Source organism: Cryptomeria japonica, chromosome 6 (genome assembly GCF_030272615.1).
Source record: "Cryptomeria japonica chromosome 6, Sugi_1.0, whole genome shotgun sequence".
Lineage (NCBI taxonomy): Eukaryota > Viridiplantae > Streptophyta > Pinopsida > Cupressales > Cupressaceae > Cryptomeria > Cryptomeria japonica.
In genome coordinates, this window is record NC_081410.1 from 523,283,544 (window position 1) to 523,305,623 (window position 22,080).

General features: G+C 35.5%; 1 protein-coding gene across 1 annotated transcript; it reads right to left on the reverse strand.

Annotated features, from left to right (window-relative positions):
* Nucleotides 1-11,488: 11,488 nt before the first annotated feature.
* On the reverse strand, nt 11,489-21,815 carry LOC131067963 (mitogen-activated protein kinase 15). Its single transcript, XM_058003138.2, has 10 exons — nt 20,569-21,815; nt 18,151-18,559; nt 16,869-16,996; nt 16,661-16,720; nt 13,500-13,649; nt 13,168-13,323; nt 12,838-13,049; nt 12,604-12,705; nt 12,311-12,492; nt 11,489-12,117 (listed from the first exon to the last, which is right to left on the reverse strand). Exons 1-10 carry the CDS (start codon nt 20,590-20,592, stop codon nt 11,825-11,827), a joined length of 1,716 nt encoding a protein of 571 aa, XP_057859121.1. The 5' UTR covers nt 20,593-21,815; the 3' UTR covers nt 11,489-11,824.
* Nucleotides 21,816-22,080: the final 265 nt, after the last annotated feature.

Sequence of the window (22,080 nt, forward strand, 5' to 3'; positions counted from 1 at the left end):
GGTACTTTATAAGTTGAGTACATTTGTATTAGCAACCCTCCAAATAGCTTAATTTAGGCACCATTATTATGTAATATTTGTGGCACTTTATAATTAAGTGAATTGTAATACTTGATTGTGTTTTTAAATTGATTTACAATTTCAAGAATATGAGAGAAAATTGAAATTATAATCTGAAAGAAAGAGTGGATCAAAGTAATAACACCATGATGAAGTGCACTAGAAATCCTACAGTTTCAAAAAAAATGGCCTATTGATTAGAGTTTTATGTGAAAGATACGAGTGTCTAAAGTTGTAGAAATGAGAAAAAAATCTTAATTTCTAAGAAACTAAATTTTTGAAGAAAAATAGATCGCATTAAAAATGTATTATATAATCACAAAGAGCATAAAATTCTACCATGTTTCAAAAAAATCTTGAGAAAACTCCTCTTTATGGTTGAGATATGGAGGGTAAGTATGTTATTAGGTATCACCTAAGTAGTGAAAAGGTAATGTCATCTATCGAAGTGGTGGCTACGTGAAGCTACTAGTGATGGTGGGGTGATGTATTTTTGTTGTTGTTTTTCTAATAACAAAAAAAACTTCTAAAAAGGTGGAGCCTAAGGAACCTCCCACTACTCATAAGGGTGGAGTATGTCAAGGGCTCTCATTGTCTCCTTGATGGGAGTTGACTATTATGGGGTTGATCACCTAAAAAACCCTATAACTTGTAATTAGGGTAACTCCCACCTCTGTCCCCAAACTAAAAACTTAGACTTTTTATATAGCATTTAAACCACTTTATTATTTAACAAATAAAAAATGATTTAAAAAAGAAAATTATTGTAGATACATACCTTTGTCTAGGTCGTATAATATTAGACTACATGTCTAGGTCAAATATAAGTTCTTGACCACTTTGGGTGAAATGTGGACTCCTTTTTGTGCCAAAATTCTCAAAAAAATTGTGCTATTCACAAAATCCACTAAATATGTATGTAACTAGAAACTTAAATAAAATGAATCTCATATGTCTAAATTAAATAAAAAATAAAGGAAAACTTATGCTTTTCAACTACTCTAGAAATGATGGTGGGCTTTAATCTAACCCAAGAATCACTGATATGAAAATAGCAATGTAAAGCTCCGAATGAAACCCTCTCTTTAATTGACATAAATGACTTTAAAACATTAAAAATATTGATAAGTAGGAGATATTTTTACAATAACATGCCAAGTTATGATATTTATATCAAATTCAATTACATGGCTTTGACTCAAACTTGTTGACCCATATTTCATGAGTAGTGGCTCAAATGAACCTTTCTCCCATTAGAATAAACGGTCCATTTAGCACTCATTGCATCTCGGTGATGCTCACAAAGGTGAAGCATCAAAATTTTTGAAATTTCATCCATCTCAATACTACTCTGACTCAAGTGCACTTAACCATGGATTCTCCCCTAAGATCATGCCCACTTATCTTGCTACCCATCTGCAAAACCTTCAAATAGTTTTGTGCCTTACAAACCATTCAATATAGATAAAAGGAAATTGGCATCTATTAATACCTATTTCCACATAACCTAAAGAGAGAAATCCATGCAAATAAGTATTTAGAATCCACATGCAAGAGAATAGACAACACAAGATATACCTTGGGAAATCCATCAAGAGAGGAAAAAACAGCCTCCAAAAAGAATTCATCCTCAATGTATTATTCAACAAAAAAATATTATAATACAATTATAGAGTCTCTATGAATACCTCTAAAGCGTCAATCTCTCTACATGCACTCCATGTAAACAAGCAAATCAAAATCATGAAACCACACATCCCAATCCATGATTAAAACCCTCACATGTCCAACCTACAAAGGGATGCTCTCACAAGCCAAACCCCAAACTAGCCTTCGCCAAAATAGACATCATAGACAACTATTCATGCTTGCTTTTATAAAAATAAGATTGCACAAAACCATCAAGTGGTATTACATAAACCATGTGACTAATACCATGATCTTACAAAATAATTTCCCCCCTGATTTATGTTTTGGTATGAAGCTTTTCCAATATTAAATATTTTCTCATTATACAAACCCACATTAAATATGTATCGCTTTGTTACATACTATTGGAGTTGAGGAAAAATCAACTCTACAACTCCCAAAGATCACCTGCATGCAAACCTATCACAGAAGGAGAGAAGCAAAAAAGCTATGGAGGCCAGAATTCAGAGATCTAGAAAAGAGGAGTCATATTGATTGTGCAATAAGAATGCAATTCAATAATTACAGTTGTTATGAAAATACAAAGAGAGAATCCTTATAAAAGGATACTCGAAACCCTAAAAGTGAAAACCCTAAAGAATTATAAGATTCCTAAGTTTAGCTTAAGCATAGAGTATAATAGACTAATAATTAAATAAATAATTATTAGCTAATAAAAGATAACTCTAACACCCCCCCCCTTAAGATGAACTTAGGGAGTAGCTAAAAACAACTGAGGACTAAAAAAGCATGTAAACAAAAAATGCATGAAGGAACAATGGGTCCCGACAACTAGGCCTGATGAGGTACCCAAGTACAATAAAATCTCTATAAAGTGGAGAAAAAAAGGAGAAAACCCTGTGGGAACAAAACTCCTCTCCAAGAAGAGATGAAGGACTAAGAAGCCTACAAACAAGAGTGTTCCAGAAGATAGGAACAAAAGACGAGCATGAAGAATCATTGAAGCATGAAGAAGTTGCAAACATTGTCGAAGAGTAACTGTTGATCTAAAGAACCTCCACTAAAATAGAACATGACCTGATAGAGAAGATTGTAATCTGCATGAGTGCTCTCAAATGACACTACTCGAATCAGATGGCAAACAAAAGGCAAACAACTGAACTCAAAGATACAGATGGCATGAAACACCAAATCCTGAAGACCTGATCAATCAAACCAAGGAAGCATTAGAACAACGGGACAAATCTTCCCATAATGTTGAAAAGGGAGAGGGACAAGTACACTGAAAAGAATGGCCAACAAGAACTGCATGATGAAGAACCAAGAACATCGAAGGTGCATAGAAAGTACATAGTGTCGTGGAAGGAACACTCACTTGACACACATCATGAGGCTAATATCATGGAAGGAACACTCATGTGACAAAGGTAGATGGCAAACAAAGGCAAACATCAACCCCACCATGGCACTTTATAAGTAGTGCATGTACAATAAGGCACAAGATGTGCAAGATCCCAAGTATACAATGCATGGTGGCACTTTATCTCAGTGCGTTTGCATAAATAAAATGCTACAATGATCAGAAGAGACGGAAGATTGGAAACAAAAAGAACAGCCAAAGACAAGACATCCTACTCAAAGAAAGAGATCCCAGGACCTGAAACATCCAAGATATTCACCAGAGTGTTGAAAAGAAAAACACTAAATAAAATATACCTGGAGCATAATCTGCAAAGAAAAAACATATTAATGGAAAGAAAACAGAATAATCTTTCCAATGTTATAATTTTTTTGAAAAATGGAGTTCGGATGCTCAAGTTATGTCTCCCGGAGTGCAAAAATGAACCTCTGGATTTGATAGAAAAAAACACCATAAAAAAAGAAAAATTCAAAATTCAAACCTCCAAATCTGAATAGAGCTCGGAAAGATCTTTTCGAAGATATAAGATTTGTCAAAAAATGCCTTTGTATGCCCAAGATATGGCGAAAAGACTGAAGGTGCTCCGGATGGGCCAAGAAGAGGCTTGAAGGCTGCCTACACAGTGTTGATGTCATGTGACTGTGAGCATAAATTTGACAGTCGTATGGCCATCACCACCAAAAAACCAATCTGCCTGGAAAAAATCGCTCAAAAAAAATCCGATGCCCGAAAAAAATCCTGATCAGCAGAAAAACAACATAGGGGCCGGAAACAGGTTGGCGACTCCTGGGTGGCGTGGGAGTGGTGCAGGGACAGCAGTCAGGTGGAGTAGGTGGCGGGCGGAGTGGCTGGCAGGGGCGGCAGGGCCTGGCGGTCGACGGAAGCTTGGCGAGCGGCAGGGCTTGGCGGCTGGCGAGGTTTCCGAGTGGCAGGAGCCTGGCGGTCGGCGGGTGCCAAAAAAAATACCGTTGGCGAGGAAAGGACAACGGGCCCTACAGAGTCCATGGAGAAGGTAGAGCAGCTAGCAACTGGTTGTCGGCAGGTACCACCTAGGGCCCACGCTTGTACGGCGGGGGACAAGGGGCCGCAGGGTTGTACCCTGCGAGTACCCAAAATAATTGCCCTTCTTTAAAAAAATCACCTCCAGCCTTTTTCTATTTGTTTTTTTAAATCAAAGCCAAATTTTTTTTAAAAATGAACAACCCCCATTAAAAAAATGTCTCTCGATCTGCGTGCCTGAGGTCGTACGGCCTGGGCTTAAAAAAAAAATTTGCCTCCCAAAGACCTGACACCAAAATATGTTGAATTTTATATCAAAATTCATGGAAACGGCCTCCTGAATCCAACCGTGAGGTCCTTTTGGCACCAAAATTTACCAAAAAATGGAAAAAAAAAAAAAAAGCAACTGCACAAACCCCCGAACACATAGATCTGAAGAACAAGACCCAAAATCTCTCATGAAGAGAACAGGGGCATGCATATCTGGAGCTCTGATACCATATTAGAGTTGAGGAAAAATCAACTCTATAGCTCCCAAAGATTACCTGCATGCAAACCTGTCACAGAAGGAGAGAAGCAAAAAAGCTATGGAAGCCAGAATTCAGAGATCCAGAAAAGAGGAGTCATATTGATTGTGCAACAAGAATGCAATTCAATAATTACAATTTTTATGAAAATACAAAGAGAGAATCCTTATAAAAGGATACTCGAAACCCTAAAGGTGAAAACGCTAAAAAATTATAAGATTCCTAAGTTTAGCTTAAACATTGAGTATAATAGACTAATAATTAAATAAATAATTATTAGCTAATAAAAGATAACTCTAACACATACAACACATAAAGTGGCTCCAAGAATGTCTAACCCATAGGTCCCTTGGGTACACCACAAACAATATTAAATTATATTATAGCATTATGCAAGGTGTACAACATACATTTTCCTAACAATAGATCTCTTTTAACTCATCAACTAGCAAGGGGATATTTTTTAGTAGCATGCCAAATTATGAGAGTGGTCAGCCCACAATACTGTGTCCCTTGTTTTGGCTAAAGTAGGACATTGAAATCAACATCTTTCACCAAATTTTCACTTTCTGACTCGTATAGCAACTAAACCATTAAAAATCTGAAATATATATATATAGTTTTATAGTTAACACTAATCTTAAAAAGTGACAATATTTTGACAAATCATAACTTTATTTGTAGATAGGAGACAAATTATAAAAAAAATAGACAAATATTTGGAACACCAATATCAAGGGCATGGATATTTTTCATAATTTTTTGTTGCATAATCTTGTTTTTATAAAATTTTGAAGTGAGATCAACTACAATTCAAACATAGGTTACTTTTATAACACAATTTTTTTATATGCATCTAAATTGACTTCTTTTTTGTCAAAATAAGGGCTACATACTTACAAAACATAATTTTTAAATGACTTCATTTGATCCCCCATAAGGTAAAGCAAAAGTAATTTTTTGAATAGGTGCAAAAGAGACTCCATTGTGGGGTATGATTTAAGACTATAGGGGTTCTATTTAAGGGGGTTTTATCCAACCTTCTTCAATTAAAAATCTTTAGATGGGACCTCTCGAGGCTTAAATCATTAAAAAATTAAATTAAATATGATTTCAAGAAAAAATTAAGATGTACCAAAAGTGGGACACACTCTTGTGGCAGCACTCATATTTATATCAAGATTCAATTGAATAGTTTTTAGGCAAACCAATAGACCCATATTTCACTAGTGATCCAAATGTATATCTCATGAGAATGAATTGTCCACTTAGCACTCATGTCATCTAGGTGATGCTAAAGAGGTGGAGCATCAAGACTTTCTAGAAGGTCATCCATCTCAATACTAATTTGATTCAAGTGTGCTTAACCATGAATTTTCCCCCAAGATCAAGTCCACTTAGCTTGCTACCCAATTTACTAAACCTTCAATACGTTTTATGCCTTATGAACCATTCATTATAGAATCCCTTTAACTCATCAATTGATAAGTAGAAGGCATTTTTAGTAGTGAGCCAAATTATTCTATTTATATCAAGTTCAATTGCATATTTTTTAATTCATACTCATTAACCCATATTTCATGAGTAGTGGTTCAAATGAACCCATCGCTCATGAGAATGAATGGTCCACTTAGGACTCATTGCATCTAGGTGATGCTTAAAGAGGTGAAGCGTCAAGACTTCTTGGGAGGTCACCCATCGTAGTACCACTTTAACTTAAGCATGCTTAACCATAGAGATTCCCATGAGATCGATTCCACTTAGTTTGCTTTGCAAAACTTTCAACAATGTTGTGCCTTATGAACCATTATTATGGATCCCATTTAGCTCATCGATTAATAAGCAGGAGATATTTATAACAACTTTAAATTATGATATTTATATCAAGATTCAACTATATATTTTTTATTCAAACTCATTGACCCATCTCATAAGTTGTAGTTCAAGTGAACCCATCTCTCGTGAGAATGAATGGTCAACTTAGCACTCATTGCATCTAGGTGATGCTCATAGATGTGAAGCATCAATACTTCCTAGGAGGTCACCCATCTTAATAGTACTCCAACTCAAGTATGCTTAACCATGGAGATTCCCCAAGATCAAGCCCACTTAGCTTGTTACCCCATGTGTAAAACCTTCAACAACTATTTAGCTCATCAATTGATAAGAGGTATTTTTAAGCCACATATCAAATTATGATATTTATATCAAAAATTCAACACATCATTTTGTAGTCAAAATCATTGACACATATTTCACAAGTAGTGGTTTAAATGAACCCATCTCTCATGAGAAACAATGGTCCGCTTAGCACTCATTGCATATAGGTGATGTTCACATAGGTGTATCATCAAGACATTTAGAGATGTCACCCATCCTAGTACTACTCTGACTCAAGCACTTTTAACCATGTTGATACCATATAAGATTCAATAGAATCTAATCACACAAACTTGGATATAGGTGCATTAAAATAGTTACAATAACTACAAGCACAAAACTGTTAGGATAACCGGTGGACAATTGAGAAGGGGGGTGAATCAGTTGTCAACAGATTATGAAACTTTAAGCACACAAAACCTTTTATTGGAATGCATAAACCAAATAGCGGAATATCATATATATCAATTAAGCACAAACATAAATCACAGAACAATTACCATCCATCCACAACACATAACACTAGGACTTGTATGTGGAAAACCCGGTAAAGGGAAAAACCACGGTGGGAAGCCTACCCACAGTCAGATAATACTTATGCAGTAAGTATGTGATTACAATAAGAGGGCCTTGCACATGCAGGAAGGCCAACAGCCTAGAGCGCACTGCTCATCACAAAAGAAGCCTCATTGACTACAAAAGAAATCCAGACTACAATCCGGAAAGATGAATGAACTACAAGAATAGCATCTCCTATGCCTCAGTACAGTTCCAATTAAGCTCAATATCGGAGGTCTTAAACCTCTTACACAAACCCAATTCTATCACCTATGATCGACCAAAACCTCTGCATATGATTGCAACTTTATTTGCACACAGATAATCCCATAACCCACATACCACGATCTACAAAGAGATCTTACATCATATAATACCAACCCGAGACCTAAACAATTAGGTCGCACACCTAAAAGATAATACAATAAATCTGTTACATAATCTCGCAAACCAATGATAAACCAAGTCGACCTAAGACCGAAACAACATAAACCAATCAATAAATCCAATCGGTAATGCATTGGGAGCATCAACCAACACGTTACATAAACCGGTCCATAACCTAGCAGAATAACATTAGGTCCGGTGCTAAATGCAATACCACCGATCAACTGGAACACAAACATGATAACCATCAACATCATGATAACCTTCTAGAAACCGCGCCAACACCACTTATCGGATTCACCAAAAGATATTCAACAAAGCTCTACCGGTAAAACCCTTACCAGTAACCAAAAGGCTTACTAGAACAAATGATAGCTTCTGGATCATCAAATCCCAAACCAATTGAATGTGATACGCATCAGGAACACATGAATAACCAATCCAAACTAATTCCACAAGTCGGAGCATACCGGAGAAGATATCCATATCAACATCATAATCCAACCACTCTACTGGAACCCGATAGATAGCAAAACAGCTAGTGTTGACATCAATGACAAACATCAATGCAACACATAATCAATTCCTCCAAATTGCCAACAAAAACAAATTATGCAATATGCAAAGAACGCAAGCTATTCCAAAATAGAAGAAATTAATAATCAAGTCAAATCAACTAAATCAACTATCAAATGAATGGATGAAATATATATAAATAGGCCACCCATATGCATGCCTCAAGGAGATAACATGTCTAGTGGTCATGAATTTAACTACCAATCAATGGATCAATTAATTTGGTATAGTTATGGATTAAGTAATTTGATTTAACTATATGGTTGTCATGGCCAAATATTTTAAACACTGCTTTTGAAATGCCTTTCATGCTTAACAATGGTCAAGAGTTGAACTATCAATCAATAGATCAATTCACTCAATCTAAGATAAAGGTGATCTTGACTAAGTAGAGGTGGCATCTAGCTACCATTAATCAAGGATTGATGACGTAATGGTGGCACTTGTGTAGCTCAAATCAAGGTGTACATGTCATTATTGATTAATTAAACAATAATCTTATTAAACAGTTGCAATATCACACTTAAAATAAAACGTATCCAAATTGTAATAAGTACTACATGAAGATAGATTATAGGCATGGCATCATAGTTACAATGACTTACAATGACTTTTCATTCAACTTATCATGGTATAGGGACAATGCATATCAAGGAGGGATGAAATGTTGTGCCTAACTAAGGATATGATATTATATGTAGGTTGATGGAAATGTCAACATGTGATGCACACCTCTTATTGGGTCATATGACAATTTGTGCAATTAACTATATTATATAATAAGTAAGCCTACATGAGTTTAGTGGTGTATCCCTTCATTATGTTATCATGAGGCCTATATAAGGGGGTGAATATCATTATAACGGATGTGAAGAGTACAGTATTGTTTTGAATCTCTTAGAGATATAGCAAAGAGTGACTTCATCCATAAAGAGTTATGTATGCTGTTGTCTAACCTTGAGGGTTCAATCTATTTCTGCATATGTTGGATATTAGAGCATCTTGACCCACACATATGTTGATATTAGAGCATCTTGACCCACACATATGTTGTGTGTAATCCAGCTTTAATTTATCTTATTGTCAATATTACACATATGCATCTTATAAAACTAAGCGTTCAGAGACTTGTAAAATCCAAAAAGATCTTGTTCCATTTCATGCAAGGATAAACATTGCTTTGAGTGATATGATTGATTTATGATCACATTATACATATTCTATCATATCATCCTTAGAACTTTGTTGTTTTCATGTGAAACGACTTATATGGAAGTGGGAATAAACATAGCTTTGAGTGACATGATTAATTTATGGGTACATTGTACATTTTATCATATCATCGTTAGAACTTTGTTGTTTTCATGTGAAACGACTTATATGGAAGTGGTGGAGTGGAGCCCTGAAGAGGGAGCTATTGCATCCCTTAGGAAGTAATAATTTGACTACTTTTCATCTAGGGTATCTTGATGATCATGTCGGCCACTTCGGAGATGAAAGTTCAAGATAGTAGTAGAGGTATTGCAGCACGATAGTTCAGACAGTCTGAATTCACAGCTTCAATACATTCTTTACGATCTGAAATTTCTGTTGTCCTCTTGCAGAAGTAATATAATATCTCTGGTTTGACTAATTTTGACATGTAGGCCATCTAATGGAGAATTTTACTTCAGTGTCAGTGACATTCATGATCTTTCATGTTTTTCATCTCCATATGTTATTACAAACATAATCATCCTCCAACCACCGGGCATCTGCTTTGATAATAGATGTATAGATGCACATGCATCCTAAATCTCTTGTAATAATGTCTTCAAAAAATATTGAATGTCTACTTTACAGTGGTTAGAACGTCCTCATATGTTTAATATTTATTGTACCCAAGCACCAAATTTTGATCGCTAAAGTTCAACAAATTCAGAAGATTGCTCCCATATTATATCGTTTGTCCATTCAACATGTTGACTTTAAATAGGCAACATGATTGGAACTTGTTTCAAACATAAAATATAGGCCAAAGTGGCATTAGAAAGATTGTTCGACTCGAACATAAATCACTACACTGGCACTAAAGCACATATGAGAGTGTAAGCACCTCTTCTCATTGTGAGCCAATATGAGTTGCATAATTTATAACTTTCTGCTTCTTGGATAAAAGATGATAAACACATTCTAACACCAACAATATCTGAAAATGAGAGTGAATCCGAAATTTCAAATATTCCGATCACAAAAAGACTAACATGGTTGATAATTCATTTGGGGAAGAAAGAAAGAGATTTTGAAGCGGGTTAGACGAAGGAAACCAATAAATCAAATTTTACTCCTCCAAACCAGTACTCAAAAAGGCTTCATTTATGATTCATGCACATTAGCAATTTAGAGGCATCACATTTTTTTATGCCAAAACTTTCATAAGTAATGAATCTTGGTTAATCTGATAGGTCTTCTTTCACAAACGATGAAACGAAGTTCTTCCATGCAAATATGCTCTCGTTTTGATGTCTTGTAATGAACTAATAAATTGCAGAATACATATATAATCAAACTAGATTTTTATGCAAAATACATTCAGCTTTATATAAAGTTTGCCAACTTAATGTGCTTCACAAAAACAACGTATATTTTCACCAGGAATGAAACGATACTGTATGGTCAGACTGTATTTGTATGTCAGGTGACTGCGGCCAATAGGCACATTTTTATGCAGTATAATGTGAAGAAATACGCGGTGATTTAATTAAGTGTAAACCCAATCAACCTCCCTTCTTAAAGAATATCCCAGGTTTTATTTTATTACAGATATCTGGTGAACAGAGTAGTATACAGGATGTCCAAATGGAATAGCGTAAGGAAGAAAATTATATGGTCTATTAGGATGCAACATGCAATTTTTCTCATATCGAGCATATCTTAAAATTATACCCATGACTCAAATCACTAGTTATTAGAATGACAGCCTATTCCCACTACTATTTACCAAGAGAAATCATCCATATCTGAGCAATATCTGCTTTGCCAGCCCATCTTAAAATTGCACCCATGACTCAAATCACTAGTTATTAGCATGACAACCCATTCCTAATACTATTTACCAAGAGAAATCATGCATATCTGAGCAATATCTGCTTTGCCTGCATAACTCAACGTGTGTTCATGAACAATTGAAGAATTTTTATTTAGAGAATACAGTCAAATCATTTACAGGTTCCATTAAATTGCCGGTTTCATGAGTTCCTCTGTTACCACGGCACAAAGGGAATAAATCAATAAATTTGCCATCCCTTTGAGGGCTTTAAGGGCTTGAAAGTGAACCATTTTCAGTAATCACCAAAAGGTGACACTGTACATGAACATCTGCTTCACATGCTGCATTTGTTATGTTCTTCAGATGCTTCAGTTTTAAAAGCCCACCAATCACAAAGAATGAAGTCTGTCAATACTGCATAATGAGTTACAATTTGTGATAGTAGGAACCAAACTTCACTTAGTATAAACGAGATGAACCACTCTGAACTGCAGCTACTTTCCTTGTTGCGGTCATTCCAACATATTGGGCCTTGGGTTGCATTAGAGTTGAATCACTGATATTATCTTGTTCGTTTCGCTCAACTTTTGTTGTTGAGGTTCTTCTCGGATATGAGTAAATAGGAGCAGCATACTGAGAAGTGGGAAGAACTGCATTTCTGATCAGCCTTCTAGAATCATATGCCTCTTTAATATTACCATTTTCATAGGGTAATACAGGCCCAATAACTTTCCCTGGCTTTGCAGAACCCCCTGCCATTCATAAATGGAAGGATTAACTTTGAAATGAAACACACCAAAAACGCTTGCATAGTAGACACTGTGTATAAGCAATGATACTACCACAGAGGACAGTAATAACTAAAGAAGAAAATGGAAAACAAATTTGTATTAAATAGGCATGAAATTCCAAACTCACTATTAATGACAAAGGAAAAGCTCTTACCTTGCAAGATCCTCTGAGATGGTTGCAATGGAGGCTTTGGTGCATTTCCAGAACCTTGGTGCTGCTTCTCTGTTTCCCTAATATACCTAGAAGCTTCATCACAAGCTTCTATAGGCCGTTCCCTAGAAGAACCTGTTTTCTCTGGCAAGGGAGGTGTGGTACTTGAGAAGACAATGGATGATCTGCACATTGTGTTTTTTTAATTTTTATTCATCTTAGACAGAAATTGCCCGGACAAGTCTAGAGTTCAATTTTGTCAAGCTACAAGTGCTAAAAAATGATGAGGAATCTACCTTGGTAGAGATGCATGCTGTCTATCTAAAGGAACCACAGGTTCACCTTTTCCATAATGTTCTTCAAGGTGAGCAAACTGTCTCTTGAATTGATCAACAGCACTGCAGTACCAACAAAGAGTAGTTAAAATGATAGAACTATCTATTTCATCCATGAATCTCAAATATTCCATATGCTCTGACAACAATAAAAACATCACTCAAAACTCAAAAGGTGTCATGTTTGAAAAATACCTAGGGTACATAAAATTAGTCCTATCTGTTCCATTCAGGTACTCTTTCAGCATCTGTGGATGATACTCAAGAATTTCCCGGAAAATAAGTTCTCGCACATCTTCTTTTGTTACCCTGCGCCTCTCAAACTCGAACTCCATCTTACTTATTGGTTGAGCAGAAGGTTCACGCTCCACTTTTGCTAGCCCTTTAAAATAAGGATCAGCCAAAGCCTGGTATATTGTAGTTCAGACCAGTAATTATCACCAATTAGAAAAGTTTATATGCATACATAAACAACATAAGTCAGAAATATATTATAGAAAAGCTAGTATTTAATTGAGCCACTACCTCTTCTGCTGTTGGACGATCCTTTGGGTCAAAAGCTAACAATTTTTCCAAAAGTTTGAGTGCTAGAGGGTCTGCATTTGGAAATTTCTGTGAGAAAGGTATAGGTTGCTTTTTGCGCATGCTACTCAGGTATCTTCTAGCCTTATCATTGCGAACCTGCATAGATCACTCAAAATTCTCACTTGCTTGGAATGGTTAACCAGAAAAACTTATATAAAAGTGCCCACAAATAAAATTGTATTTCCACAACTAGTTTGTAACTGTGATCATTGTTTCACAAAAATTAAACTGTTTGTTTCATTAAAAAAATTATCTAAAGAAAGAATGTTCACCCTCGAGATGGCTTCCATTGAAGGGGTTCCAAACAGGTCGGTCATCAAATCTAACTGATGGACTACATTTTTACCAGGGAACAAAGGTTTCCCGGTCAAAACTTCAGCAAAGATACAACCAATGCTCCAGATATCAATGGCAGGGGTATACTGCACAGCAATCAAAAAGAAAAATTCAGAGAAAATGAAAATCCTGTCACAAAAAAAACATACCATAAGTTGATTTGGTCTCTATCATGAATAAATGCAAGTTTACCTGAACTATTATGAAATTCAAATTGAAACAACACAATAAGTCAACAATCGTGTAAAGTTGATAAGCATTTATGTTAATAACAGGCAAAAACGATGAATTGAATTTTAAAAAATGTTGTTTTGCACAATATTTCATCCATTTCAATACACATCAGTTATATCACCTAGGAGCTGTTTCACCCTACAAAATATTCCCATGTCTTTGCCAGACTGCAACTCTTATATAGCAACACTCTTTCTGACCTGTTTTAAATCAAAAATACTATGAAGAAAGTTTCGAGTTTGGCCTGTAACAAGATGCATTACTTGTAATGGAGTAGATATTTTGGCCATTTTAGGTGAGAAGAGAAAAAGAAAAGAGGCACATTAACTCAGTGTGGATTTATACACAAACTGTAAACTGGAAAAACACACATACAATAATAAAAAATCATATGGAGCCCACTGGCACACTAATACTATATTATCATAAAAGGTCCAGGCATTTGATACAGGCCAAGAACACTTCTTCTATCTTTGCTCTCCAATAATAAAAAAGCATATGAAGAGACTACAAGACTACAAGACAATCAGATCCAAGGGACATGGAAATGAACTTTAATACAAGGGCACAGAATAGACTGGTAAAGGATGTAAGTTAAAAGAGGAAGATTCAATACCTTTCACATTCATTGCATCTAGGGCCATGAATAGTTTCTCAGTCACTTGAACTGTCATGTAGCCATACATTTAATTATCTAGTATCATCTTGTTTTTACAAGTTGGAAAAGAGCATAGAAGCATGCCAGTTATACAAGTAATCGTCAAAGAGATAAAATGAACACAGCAACCAAACTACTGATCAAGCACACGAAATTCAACTTCCCACATAGAAAATGAAAAGAACAGAAACAGCAGGGATATTTAACTTTGATCACTTCAGAAGAACATTATTGAAAGGCGAACCTTCCTAAAACGTTGCCTATGGTCTAACACCTAAACTATTTGGCCATTAACAAACTAAAGAATAATCTAAATTGTTCAGCAGTTTGCAAAAAAAATTTAACCCAGGTTTGTTAAGGCTGGGTACATGCACACATGTCCACTCACACAAACACAATATTAAATATCAAAAACAGCCATAATTTGCACAAAATTTGCAAAATTACAGCCAGAACACAACTGATAACTGATAAGTCAATATCATATGTTAAAGATAAATCAAAATGGTTCACGGATATTCAATAGACATGAATAATTAATGACTGGTTAGGTAGCTAGTTTTAGAGTAAGTTTAGGTTTTTAGTTTTAACTTTTTTGTTTCTGTTCTTTAATTTTCTTAATTTTTTATGTTAGAAACACACCTGGGCTAGACCCAAAACTTGGAACCATGCCCAGGATTTACAGAGACCGGGGTACAGACAGTACAGGTACACCTGCTACAGGGTGTACCAGATAACTGAAAATGATAACTTTGCTGGCAAAACCTCATGTACAAAAAGTATTTTCAAGTTTATGGTAAGCTACATGAATGTGCTTTGCATGCAAAAGGAAAGATAGGAAGAGGAGATGAAACCACTGCAACTTTAGTTTGTATGGTTGTATGGATAGATACCATACAGCAAAAGTTAAAAAAACTTCTAGTCTTCTAGACACCAGGAAGATACTTACATTTGACGTTTGTTCTTGCATCCAACAAGATTCCAAGCTAAAACGAAAGAAAAATGGGTAATCAATAAGAAAACAAACAAAATGAGGCAAAGATAATTATGACAGCGAGGAAAGTTAACAGTATGGTGCACCATAGCACATAGACGATGCACAGCTTCTTGATATTAGATTGAATCATGACAGCTCTTCAAATCTATAGCATTCCCTCACAATGAACAGACCATTCAAAGACAAAAATATGCTTAAGCTTTCAAATAAGAAATTCATGCTGTGATTCAAAAGTTAAATGCACAAAACAAACTTATCTGAAAATAGAAACTGGAACTGTGCTGGCCAATACCTAGTTTTGGAACCATTTATGCAGCCTTCTCCAGAAGAGTCATACTGAGCAAACATAAATCACATTCATAATTCATATATAAGCTCTCCTCTAACTGGTATCAAGAAAGACTATATATGATCTCTTACATCAGAATGCATGCAACACCTATTTCCTATAATACTTCAGTGCCAATAAACCACGTTGATATTACCTCCTCATCACCTGTCAAATGTGAGAGGATGTGTGCCACAGATATCCCTGCATCAAGTAGGGGCATTCATATTTCAACAATTATCACATCCTAACTAGAGCACCCATGCATTTATGATTCATTTCAACCCAGTGTTCAGAATAGTACATTCATGGTGTAGATTTTAACCCTTCCAATACTTGCTTTAATGAATCACTAAGATTTACGCAATAAACTTGGAATCGTGTTGTGTCACACATTCACAGACCAACTAAAATTGAAATTGACATCAAAATTCATTATCTAATTTTACACATTGCAACTAAAAAGACATGCCTAGGATCTCTCACATTTATTTCTCATATCAGATTATACAGCCTTTCATATGCCCAACAGCAAACACTATCAGAGATATGACCTATATGTTTACATTTTGCAATAAGTGTCTTTGGACATTCTTCATGGGATGTAGTATTCCATCAGATCATATAGACTATATATATCAAGACATGTCAAATAAGTAATACGGATCCATGCCACAAAAAAGTTCTGTATAATGCCAATTACCAGACATGGGGATTGAAAAACTTCCGAGGAGGCAACTAGATAGTATCAAGTGAGCGTAAATTATTACATGTAAAATCTCTTGTACACCAAATAACATTTATTTGCAATGAAGATTTTCTAATAGCTTTACTGTGAAAATATTAATTGAGGAATATGTGCAGACAAAGTAGCAAATACCTTCGAGAAAAAAGATCCACATAGCTCTGGAGCCCTATACCATCGTGTAGCAACATAATCCTGTGAAAAAAAAATTACATCTCATTGAGAAACAAAGTTAAAAAGAAACTGGGACTGCACTATTATGCTAATTAAAACAAATGTGAACAAGATCCAAAAATGCTCACACTACAGTGAAGTCTAGAATACAAGTTATTTTTTACTATACCGTCCAGAAGATTGTAGTAGGCATGTCATTGAAGGCAACCCTTGCCAAGCCAAAGTCACATATTTTTAGCTTGCAATCAGCATTAGCCAAAACATTCTTCGGTTTCAAATCCCGATGGTAAACATTTGCTACAGAACCAATAAACCGACACTTCAGAACATGATCTAAGGCATATGTTCAAATCAAATTGACAAACAATATAAATATTCATCAGAGCTATACTGATCATTGAACAGGAAATTGCAAGTAGTACTACAACAGAAATATATATCTTGAATTAAGGATGCCTAGGCACACAAGAAGCCATTTCCAGTATACTATCTCAAGTGTTTTGTTAGTACAAGTGAGTCAAACATAAGTGTGACCTGCAGGCATTATCAATACTTCATAAACACAAACAACGGGATAAAAGTGGAGATTAAAACTTTGATAATCCTTAACATGGTACCATTATCTGTAGACTGTTGTAATAATTCCAAGAATTTTCTTTACAATGCTTTGTTAGGAAAGATTTCACGGGTCAATGAATGAAATTAATTGATTCTATTCTAGGGGTTGGTAGGTTAAACTCCGTCAAGCAGTTTTCAGAATGCCCATTCTGACAGACTCATTAGCATCCACAGTTATCTGTTCGCATTATAGTTAGTTTCTTAACAAAACAAAGGGTAGCTCAGTCATACAGTGAGTTGGCTGTCCTCCCCAATTCCTTTTCTTATTCCTTTTTTAGTTAAACAGGAAAATCAGTTAAATAAAGAGTATTAAAAACTAAGGAAACAAGCTTTGTTTAGCCTATTTGTAGCCCTTAAACTATAAGCTCATTTAAATCATACAGATGTATAAAGTGGAAAAGACATACAAATTTTTCTCATAACTGAAATTCATTTAACTATTAAAGAGTACAAAAGCAGTAATCACACAATCGTACATACAATAAATTGCATTCAGAACTACAGTTTCCAGGGGTTTGTTTAACTTATTTGAAGCCCTTAAATTGTAAGCTCGTTTACATCATACAGATGTATAAAGTGGAAAAAACATACAAATTTTTCTCACAACTGAAATTCATTTAACGGAGCATTATTCACACATTTGTACATACAATAAATTTCATTAAGAAATATAGTTTCCAGAGCAAAAGAGTGGCTATACACTCACAATTAGCATAAAAATCCTTTACATCTATGATCTAGTGAACACAGTCTGCACGTACACATTGTTTTTGCAGTGCTTCAACCTTTAACTGAAATAATTTGGCAATAGCCGCACTAGAAATAAGTTTTACCTGTATGTATGTATTTTAAAGCTCGAAGAAGCTGGTACAAAAAAAATTGATAATGTTCTGGGGTCAGGTCATCATTTGCCTTTATAACCTGGTGTAGATCTGACTCCATAAGTTCAAAAACAACATATATATCTTTGAAATCTCGCCTTGATGGTGGCAACATAATATGCTTGATTTCAACAATATCAGGATGACGCAGAAGTCTCAAAAGCTTAATTTCACGTAAGATCCGAGTTGCATCAGATATATGTTCAAAAATGTCATTTATCTTCTTGATTGCAACTTTTTCTCCAGTATGAGTATCAATTGCAGAGCAAACAACACCATAGCTCCCTTTACCTATAACCTCCTGGATCTTGTAGCGACTAGCTTCACCATATTCAGTGAAAAATTCCGCCTCAGTAGGGTTCTGTATTCACACAAATCACATTTAACTTAGATTCTAAAATTATCATTATCTTCACAAATATAATCCACAAATCTATATTTTGCATATTTTCATGTTAAATATAGCTTAAAATATACTGTTAATTGTTTTCTTCTAAACCAAACCAAATGTTGAATGATGTCCCAAAGTACCAAACTTCTCCTCACTCTCTCATTCAACCATGGCTTTCTGTACTCGGTAACTATAAAATATTTACATAAGATGCTAGTATTTATGGCATGAAAATAATTAAGAGGCAATGTAGAGAAATGAACTGCGGTACCAGTGTAGGTCTGAACTTTTTATATCAGTCTTGTCAACAGATCAAACCAAGAATAAGATAGAGGCAGTGTTGGATTTAATGCAGTGCAGGAAATTACACCATCAGTGGGTATAATTAAAACTTGTAAGTATAAATTTCAAAGCAAATATAAGCAATGGCTGTACAACTAACTAGCTTGCAACAATGTTTTAATAGTTATAAGAAGCATTTTAGTATTGAACTGTGCAAGCTAAAATCCTTCATCTGCTCTACTGGTTGTTCATAATCGGCTTCCAAACACTTTTTACCAGAAAATTGAATTGAACATAGGAAACATATGGTTTGTTATGATGATAAAGATGTGAACGCCATAAAACAACTTGGATGTACATTTACTGCCATCATCCAAACATGGATAAACATAGATATACAAAATGTGATATCATAAAATTTGTTGTTTCCTTCAGTAGAAAATAAAGAATTACCTGATATTATTGATAAAATGATAAGGAAAAGAATCAGACATTGATGAGGAACATTAGAATAGAATATCATTAACAACATATAAAGGACGTCCATGAGCTGAGAAAAAATATCTGTACGCCTTACTGACACTCCTAATGCTCAGATCTTACTTAGTACAGGAAGAGGCAGTTGGGGATTGATCTGTGATTCATTTACAGATAACTGATGTTGGAGTTCTCTGTTGGTCTGTCATCTGGATATAAGATAAGACCTTATCACAGTTATAAACCAGGTTTAAAAATCCACAGGTGTGACCCATAATAAATTGCTTTCTGTGTTAATGCAGCTTGATGAATGTAACAGAGAAGTTGATTTTCAATAAAAACAAAATTCAATGGCGGTATGACAAAGGTGTTCGATTTCGATAAATCCAGGATCCAATGACTGGCTGTATAACTAGTTCGCTGGTGTCTAAGCTAAAGAGGAATATAGTACATACAGTGACACAGCAGTGTGCTCGCAGTAAACCAACAGGCATGTTAACCTTGGAAAACAGTAATAGAAGTTGGAGTTTACTGATTGGAGTCTTGACCATCCTGGTTAAATGTACAAATATTCTCATTATAGGCATAGCAGGGAATTTTATCCTACATGGAAAGGCTTAAAACTTTTGGTAAAACGAAAAAACCATACACAGGAAATTCATTTTGAAAACATTAAAATCACCGAAAACCTAGAAAGGTCTAGTCAAGACCGATATCCAAAGGCTTCAATTGAACAACGGTAGAGTTTTGTTTGCCAAACAAGGGCAATGCCACTGTCAAACTTTATCTTCTTATTGTCTGCCTAGATCCAACTGAACGGAAACATGTTAGGTAACTGAAGAGACGTAGTGTTTTCATTTTAGCAATTGGCGATTGCTAAATTGCAGTTTAGAATGCGATGATGAAATCACTTCAACTGAACGCGAAGAAACGCGATGACTCCAGACCAAAAGCAACTCAAGCTTACCAGATATAACTGGGATATGCTGGACCAGGCTGTTAAAGATGTGAAAAGGAGAAGAGAACTGGTGTAGACAAATTATAGCTAACCATTACATTGAGCTTACCCATAACTGATCATTACAAATTATTATCATGTAGGCGACATCCTAGGGCACACATATAGCTGACCGTAACTGGCAAATAACGAAAAAACATAATTTTCATGCAACACAGAATAATTATATCAAGAATCCCAGCCAATTCCGCATCAGTCTTACCTTTCTTCTCTGTTCTTGCTGCATAGTTCCTTTTTGTGTGTCCTCTTCCAGATCCACACTAACTCCTTCAAGGTTTCTGCTTCACAAGAAATTCAACTTTCTCTACCTATTTTCAGCCTTTCTGTGGCCACAATATCGAGTCTTTTCCACAGGAGAAACCTTGAAATTTTATAAACTAACTTGAAAAAAAGCGTTCTTTCAGCAAGGTCTGGGCCTCAGCCACATTTTCCCCACCTGCCTCTGCTCCTAATCACAAACCCACTGTCTGTTTTGCTTCTCCCACTCATAAACAAGTTTAGATCTCTTCTTCTGCAGTCAATCATAGAGAAACAACACAAGCCCATGGCCTGGCAGGCCTGCTGAAAATATACAATGTCTGCATTGCCAACCCAAGAGAAAAAAAAAAGGGGGGGCAAAAATCTTCTAAGAAAAAAAAGGCTATACAAGAGCAAAGCAGCTCCTACCCTGGTCTTTATATCCCTCCCTGCAGGTCTTCCTGTCACCTAGCTACGTGACAGGTATTGGGCACTCAACCCAACTTACAGAGTGGAGATAAAATCCAAATGGGCATTTGAAAATGCAAGCTTTTAAGCAAATGGGTGGTTGAAAGTGAAGCTTCACAACGTCAAACATAGCATTCAGCAATAAAGGGAAAACTCAGGTCCCCTAGATGTGCAAAAATCCAAAGAAACCCAATCAACTTTTCAATGACGGAACAGTGACCCACTACAAGAAATAAAGGAAATTACCCAATCTCAGGAAGGCAATGTTATGATTTTTCCTTTCTGTCACTTCCACTCTCTCATGTTCAGATTTTGGCCCTCTAGAATCTTCTCCAAATCTAACCCTTTGTTGAAACTGAGTTTATCAATGTAGTTGTGGGACTGGGTATTATTTCCCCTATTCCTGTCTACCTACCAAACGTTTGTATTTTTTTTCAATCTCTTCTTTAATTTTGCTTCCTAACGTATGGATGGAAAAAGTCATGTGATCTTAGTCTCAATCCTTTTCCAACGTTTTAAATATTGTAGGTCAGCTACTGTGTTTGCTTCTGCTTTCTTCTTCTCCTCTAGTTTTTTATATCCCTTGTCATGGCTTCTTGGTCGATGGGAGTGAGGAAAGCTTGATAACCACTCAGAGCATGCATTCAGCCCAACAGGCTTGTGGGGCCTCCTTCGATCACCGGCCTCTCCCCATTAATAAAGCTTGCAGAATTATCCAAACCTAAACATCCTTTGACTATGACCTTGATAAAAATAGCCTTTTACTCTTAATTTTTAATGTTGTCTCAGGGTTTAAAGATGCAATTGCTAGCCCACCCAAATAGATTTTATAAGAGTTCTACGCAAGCATATATGAGAAATGGTAAAAGGGTTCGTCATCATGGAGGAAACCCATTAAAAAAAAATATGGAGGAAATTAAAATTAGCAATTCTATTATAAAATATAATGGACATGTAGAAAGGGATTTGTAGGGTAGAACAATCTTCAATTTATTAACAATCTTTTTTA